Raw genomic sequence first — 7,825 nt, 5'->3', positions numbered from 1 at the left:
ATATATATATATATATATATATATATATATATAGACCAAATTGACAAAGACCATGCAGAATAATGTAGTTTTAAGCTATGTAGTTTCTGTAAGTAGGTCTAGAAAAACAATATCGGTATTGGTATCGGTTATCGGCCAAATAAGTTTAAGCAAATCAAATATCAGCCAAAAATCCAATATCGTGCAACCTTTTGCTATTTAACACTTCAATTCTGATTATATTAAATTGCACCATTTAACTTAAAATTAAAATCAAATTTTGTGTTTTTCTTTTGACTCTAATCTTATTTTAGTTTCAAAACAATAACTCAGAGGGCATGATTGGCAGTAGCTAGCAGTGAGATCATCCACTCTGTGTTACATATACTTATGCCCTCTATTTTATATGAAATAGATATTTTCCCATTTTTATGTCCATATCAAAATATCCCCAGGTGAGATTTAGTTATGGGGTACAACAGAAAATATCATAGAAGTCTTTGCCATAATCTTGTACCTTATTTTATTTATTTATTACTTTCTTGAGCATAACAGAATAAGTGGAGGAAAGTAAGAATATCTCAGGCTTGCTGGAACCTGGCAAAGCTTATGCAACACCATGCAATGTTCAGCACTGAGCTGATAAGAGAATACAAACCCACTCTCTTATCATAGTGGCAGTTTTTGGCTCTTAACTAGGTCAAGGTCTGGACACCGTGTTAAGACATGTAAATGCGGTTAATCTTATCTTGGCCTGAGGATATTTTGGTGCTTATAAACTAAAGTGTATTATTAAGTATTGGGGAGGGGGTAGCTCACTCTTAAGCATCTGTGTGGAAAAATTGTTCAGTTTTCTGCACGTATAGACTGAAAATAGCCTCAGCATTATCAGACACGGTGGAGTCTGTCTTTTGTCTGCTGATGAGCTGTTTGGCTGTGGTTACCCTCTCATGCAGATGCATTTTTTTTTCCAGAGACGATCCACCCCTCATCAAGAGCCCCATAATCCCATTTAGTGCAATTATCTTATCTCAGGTTCTCAATGGCTGAGATAGCATTATCCCCCTAATCGCACACAATCCAATTGGCTTGCAAAACCTGAGAGAGTCTTGTTCTCAGCTGCTGGCTGATGGTTTCTGCCAGAAAGATTACAACTGCATCATGAATGTGTTTATGGTTATGAATGTCTGTTGGGAAGCCAGTGTAGGGATTCCACACAAAAATAGAGGACTGTCTAACAAGTATTGTTGAGGACTAAAGTAGACTGTTGTGAAAATATCAGTCTCGTTCCAGCGTCTGGTTTTGTGTCCCTAGTTGACCTTATGCACTGGTCCTCCTGTCAGTCAGCAATTATGAACCACATCTCTCCGTGGAAACCCAAACTAATGTCTTGCATCACTGTATGCTAGGTTTGAGTTCCTATAGTGCTTTAACGTGGTATTTCTTTCTTTATTTGTTTTTTCAGTATCATCGAAACCAAAGGAACCAAGGGCCATTGTGGTGGCGCCTGACTGCAGCGCTCCTCAGCCTTCTGTTTGATAGGGGGTTCATTGCTGGAGGAGGGGTTGCAGGATGGAGGTGAGGGGGGATCTTCCATTTCCATACCTTCATCTCAATGAGAAACTGGACTCATATTCGCACTGTCAAATTTAACACGGGTCTGTTTGGTAGAGGAAAGTAAGGAGACAAAAAGGTCACCGCGGGACGGCGACAACCAACATTTATACAAGGTGTTTTTTTTCTTTTTGAGAAGATGCCATGATATTCCGAAATTCCTCTAAAGGACAATGTTCATATTTCGGCCCACATGTGATGTAGTTTTGTACAGTACATTGTTCTTGTTCAATTTTTTGCACTTCAGCATATATCCCTGTCAAATGACCTCTGCATACCCTGGGAATGCCTTATTCAGTGTCTTCTGCCAGAAGGAGAATTGTACATTTTAGACAGGCAAGATGAGATGGTTAAGAAATGAAAGAAAATGTTTCTTTTCTGAAGTCTCCCTGGTGACCACTCAAGTTGATTTACTAATTTCCAAAGAGGCCACGTCTCAGAACAAAGCATTTTGCACCTCACTTCAATGGAACATTATTCTTTTTTGCTTCTTATTTTGTTTTGTCTTTTTTCTATTTCCTCTGTTTTCTTTGTTTTAATGTCAAGTTTGACCCTTAGTATCTTATAGAACATTGGTAATGAGGATAAGTTTCTGTACATAAAAAGCTTGGCGCACTGTGAATTATCATCTAAATGGTTTTTAATATGCACAAACATTGAGAAGCAGGGCTATTTTTAGTCGTGTGCTACATGTCAAATATTTGGGAATTTTTTGAAGAATGGGGTGGAGCTGGCAGTCACCCTCTGGTCTAACAAGCCTGGTGACTGCCTGTAAACCTGACAAACATCAAAACGGAATTGAGGAAAAAATATCAAACCATGTCTGCACTTTGTTACATGAAATGACAAGAGTACTGAGCAATGACAAACAACCCAGTAACAGATAATTAACAGTAAACTCATAAATCATAAAAATACGGCAGTGTCAAGCAAATAATTGAACTACGGATGTGCGATATTGGATTTTTGGCCGATATCCGATATGCCAATATATTAAAACTTATTTGGCTGATACCAATACTGATATATTTTTCTCTAGACCTACTTACAGAAACCGTAGCTTTCTCTGCTGTGGAATTAATATACTACATTATTCTTAATGTTCTTTGTCAGTTTGGCCTGATACCAAATGCAGATGCCAAAAAGAGGGCTGAAAATGATGTAACACTTCAACTTGGTTTATGTTTAATGTCAAATTTATTCATGACATTTACTCTCTCTAACACAATGACAACACTCGAACAGTGCAAATTTGTAAATTTTCACAAATCTAAACTCAACGTGTGACGTCAGAACGTGCTGGCGCTGCAGGCATCCTTGTCACTGGGTTGTCATACAAAAACAGCACCTTTTATACATTTCTCAGACCCTTTCCAGAAAATTTGAATATCATGGAAAAGTTGTTAACTTCCATAATTCCATTCAAAAAGTTAATCTTTAATAGATGATAGATGCAGGGCCCACACTTTAAACAATTTCAAGTATTTATTTGATTATTTTTACATAATTTGGGCTTCCAGCTCATGAAACCCACAAAAACAGGATTTCAAAAAAATTTGAATACTGTGAAGAAATCAGCCCACACGACTTAGTTTTTGCAGAAAAAAAAGAAAGAAGTTAGGATCACAACAAATCAATCAAAATATGGTACTTTAAAACGATATGCCAATCTTCAATAATTGGTTGGGAATCCCTTTGACTTAATCACTGCCTCGATGCGACGTGGCATTGAAGCAATCAATCTGTGGCATTGACTGGGAGTTATGGAAGCCCAGATTTCCTTGATGCTTGCTGTCCGCTCTTTGTTGTTGGGTCTGGTGTCCCTCATCTTCCTCTTGAGAATACCTCATAGATTCTCAACGGGGTTTAGGTCCGGCGAGTTGGCTGGCCAGTCAAGCACTGTGGCATGGACAGCAAACCAGGCTTTGGTGCTTCTGGCGGTATGGGCAGGGGCCAGGTCCTGCTGGAAGATGAAATCTGCATTTCCATACAGATCCTCAGCAGAAGAAATCATGAAGTCCTCTAAAACATTCTGGTGGACTGTTGCGGTGACCTTGGATTTAAGAAAGCAGAGTTTACCCAACACCTGCACTGGACATTGCACCCCAAATCATGACGGACTGTGGATATTTCACACTGGACCTCAAGCAGTATGGGCTCTGTTCCTCACCCTTCTTCCTCCAAACCCTTGGACCTTGATTTCCAAATGAAACTAACACTTTACTTTCATTGGAACAGAGGACAGAGGAACCCAACAGTTGTAGTCCATCTCCCGGATGCGTCTGAATGTGGTGGTTTTTGAAGCTGTGACTCCAGCCTCATTCCACTCTTTCTGGATCTCTGCCAGATTATGGAATCTTCTCTGTTTGATAATCCGCTGAAGCCCACAGTCATCTCTTTGGCTGGTGCATCTTCTCCTGCCGCATTTTGCCCTTCCACTAGACTTTCCATTGATATGCTTGGACACAGCACTCTGTGAACAGCCAGCCTCCTTAGCTATGAACTTCTGTGGCTCACCCATCCTATGGAGGGTATCAATGATGGTCTTCTGGCCAGTTATGTCTGCAGTCTTCCCCATATTGAACCGAACTGAGACAAATGAACCAAAATGAAGCAATTTAATGACACCTGGGGAAACCTGTGCAGATGTTTTGAGTTTAGTAGATGATTAGTGAGTCACACTCAGTTTAAAACATTCATGCCCTGCAACATTTGGGCTGATTTCTCCACAGTATTCTAATGTTTTGAAATCCTGTTTTCGTGAGTTTCATGAGCTGGAAGCCCAAATTATGATTTTAATTCAATGTTGCTGTCCTACTTGTTCAGGGTGTTTTGTTTTTGTGGTGCAGCTGCCATCTATCTAATTAATCTAATGTGTATTACTAACAGCTTCATGTATTAAGTTATGTAAAAAAAAGTAGCACAACAAAAAGACTTTATATCAAAATCATGGAGTGCTGATTTTTGGATGCATACACAAAACCGTTCAGGGTTTAGCATCATGCACTAAATAAGAGCAAAAAGGAAAATCAAGCACACCGTTTGAGCAAATTTCACCTAAAATGATTCCATCGTTCTCATCAGCCATATAAAAGTTTAATCATATTCCTTAGAGTTTAGCTTTACTAGATAGTCAGTTTTTAGTTTAGCCTTCTGCTCATTGCCTGATTTTTGTGTTTTTGATTTGCGTCTTTTTTTTCTTCATGTGATTGTTTTCAGACCTCCATGCCCTTCAAGTGGAACTATGGATCCACTGTTTTTGCACTAGACTTCCACCCTTCAAGAGTTCAGATTGTTACCAAACTAATCTCTATCTTGTATGAAGGTTTTCAGTTTCAACTTGTGTCCTTGCCGCGACATTTCACCCCTTTTCCCAAGACAAAGAATCAGTATTGATTGAGCATAGTCTGGATTTGATATCAGTTCTGGAAATTTCACTTAACCACTGTTTCAGGCTAAAGAAGAAAAATAATTCAAAGTTGTTTTTTTATTTTTTTTAAATTTTAATTGTTTTTCACAGCAGGCCAGATCTGAACACCGAACAAGATGAAGTAACCAATCTGTGAAACAGAAGCTCCTCTTATGATACGTTTCTTTTAATATATTTTTAGTATTTTCTGTTGGGTGATCTTTTATTCTCTTTAGTGCTTGGGTTCAGCACACAACCACCACTGGCTCAGAGAAACGATCTGAAACAAAACTATAAAAGACTGTAATTACTGTTGAAATATGAATATGTTTAAAGACACTGTTGAAGATGCTGTTGATTTTGTTATTTTATGGCTTTTCTTTTGGACCCGAGGAGCAGTACATATCAGGGGTCTGTAATTACTTGCTCCTTACAGTGTATCAAGTGTATCACTGCATAATTAGGATTTTCTCTCATTTTCTCTTAAGGTGTCTCAGGGACAGACTTTTTGGGCTACTGGTAACCTTGAGAATCTGTTACACGGTTAGAAGTAAAACAGTATTGTCACCTTTTGACTGGTTGTCGAGTCTGTTGCTTTCGTTTCTCTTACGGATCTTCTAGGCCAATTTCCAGCACGCACGTATTAGTTCATGTTTGAGGAGCCTGAGGCTGACTTGTTGGCTGTGGTGGTGATAGGGGCTACTGAGTTTGCAGTCAGAGGCGTGTGAGGTGCACTGAATGTGGTTGTGGTAATAGTTTCCTGCGGATCCTGAACGCTGAGCCAGTCCCCGTAGCACCTCGTCTCACCACCGCCTCTTGACTTCCTCTTCATGCCTCTCCTTCAGGGCGTGGCGTTTATTCATTATCTCACTTTGTTTTAATATATTGTTTCCTTTTTTTATTTATATTTGTATACTTACCTATTTCTACTGTATACGCTTGTGTGTGCAATCACCTCTTCCTTTTTCTCTGCTTTGGTCTTGGACTTTTACCTGGTCCAGTTAACTGTGCAGAGCAAGCTGGTTGTCATTGTGCCTGAACATGCATCTCTTGTTTCTCAAAGGCTGAAGAAGAAGGGCTCTCTGAATTATGCTACAATTAATTTCAACTGTGGCAAATATTGACCACGAACACGATGCGAGGTCTGCACAAACCCTCTGCTTCTGGCCAGAGCAAAACTTGTTACTGTTTGAATACACTGTTGCCATTGGGTGGAGTGTTCACTCCAAAGGTCGGGATGGTTTTAGGAATGGGGCCAACAACTTTAGACCTTTTTAAAAACTATTATTATTTTTAGCCCCCAGATTCACAATATACGTTTTTATAAATGCAGTAGCCTAAATGCAGTTCAATCTTGGACCTGATCACTGATCACAATTTGACAAGAAGACCTGATGCAGTTCCAGTGGTTCCCAACCCTGGTCCTTGAGGAACACCGTCCTACATGTTTTACTTGTTTCCCTGCTTTGACGCACCTGATTTGAATGAACGGGTGATTCATGGGCTTCTGCAGAACTTGAGGAAGCAATTAAATTACTGAATCAGGCATGTTGGAGCAGGAAACAACTGAAACATGCAGGATGGTGTTCCTCAGGGACCAGGGTTGGGAACCACTGGATTCTACACAAATCACAGAATGTTTTTTTTTTTTTTCTGTCCATTTATTTCTTAATCAATGTGTTGTAATCAGTATGCACTGGAAAGTACTTTGTTTCTGTAAATCCCATAGGGCTTTTATCTGTTGTGTGTTGATGTATAGTATATACTCTGAATTGTTCTCTTGGGCTATTCTTGCCACATGTCAGCTGTATATCTGTGCATTGATGGAAACAGTTCAGGTATGATGGCCTGTTGATTTATTGGAAAGGGAAACAAGCCACCATGGTGCTCTTCAATATTGTTTAGCATGAGGTACCTAAACTGCACCCGTATTTTACACGAGTTCAGCGTTCCAAGAGTGGAACAGGGTACTTTATGGGAACCACCAGTGTCTTGAATTTGTTGCCCACTTTATATAATGAAAGACGCTTTTTTGGAAGAAGATTTTGACCTTTGTTGTTTTTTTACGATAACATATTTTTCGTTTTGGTCCTTTTTAACCTTTTAAACTGTATTTTCTTAAAAATAAAAGGGTCTGCCTTTGTAAGGACAGTTCATGCTTGTAATGTAATCTTTAATACAAGTAGAATCGTTTTGAAGTCAAATGAGAACAAAAGAGTTTTTGTTTGTTTTTTTAGATAGAAAATGGACTTGCAACATTCCTAGCACATCATGTAAAGAAACCAGGCAAACGAAATGAAACCCATGGTTTGCTTGATTTGTCTAAAAAAAAAAAAAAATTGTAGCTATCAAATACTTACCTGTTTTTACACAACAGATTGAAGTGTACATGTGTTTCTAGAAAAACAAACAAACCCTGGAATATGCCTTTAACTGCTCAGTTTCAATGAAGTCTTGATTATCACACACTCTCTGTATACCAAGAAATGAGACCCAGCAAAAATGTAGCATTTTTGTAAACATTGACTGTGTGTTTTCGAGACTCTACTGTGCACTCTTTTTTTTTGTGTTCATGTATTTTTTTTCCCTGGTTGTTGATATTCATATGGAAGTTAAGACAATTTGTTATGTAGTGCAATATGCTGTACATACAGAGCTTTGCTCTACAAATCTTTTTTTTTCTGGATTTGTTGTTGTTTATTGGTACCTTTTTTTTAAATAAAATTTTATTGACAATTAAAATGAGTAAAGTTTATGTTTTTGACAAAATGACATTCTTCACTACAGCTAATCTAAATATGCCACATACAATGAAAGTAACAG

General features: G+C 38.5%; 1 protein-coding gene across 1 annotated transcript in view; it reads left to right on the top strand.

The window, feature by feature from the left end:
* The window catches only part of bmf1 (BCL2 modifying factor 1), a 7,952-nt gene extending 5,914 nt beyond the window's left edge, over positions 1-2,038 (top strand). Inside the window, exon 4 of the mRNA XM_037694864.1 lies at positions 1,445-2,038. Coding sequence (XP_037550792.1) covers positions 1,445-1,561 — 117 coding nt within the window. The 3' untranslated portion in view covers positions 1,562-2,038. The remainder of the gene's footprint in view (positions 1-1,444) is intronic.
* The last annotated feature ends 5,787 nt before the right edge of the window (positions 2,039-7,825 follow it).

This window comes from Nematolebias whitei, chromosome 21 (assembly GCF_014905685.2).
Source record: "Nematolebias whitei isolate Nwh7 chromosome 21, NemWhi1, whole genome shotgun sequence".
Taxonomy (NCBI): domain Eukaryota; kingdom Metazoa; phylum Chordata; class Actinopteri; order Cyprinodontiformes; family Rivulidae; genus Nematolebias; species Nematolebias whitei.
Note: the sequence above shows the minus strand (reverse complement) of the source record. Positions and strands in the feature narration are given on the sequence as shown.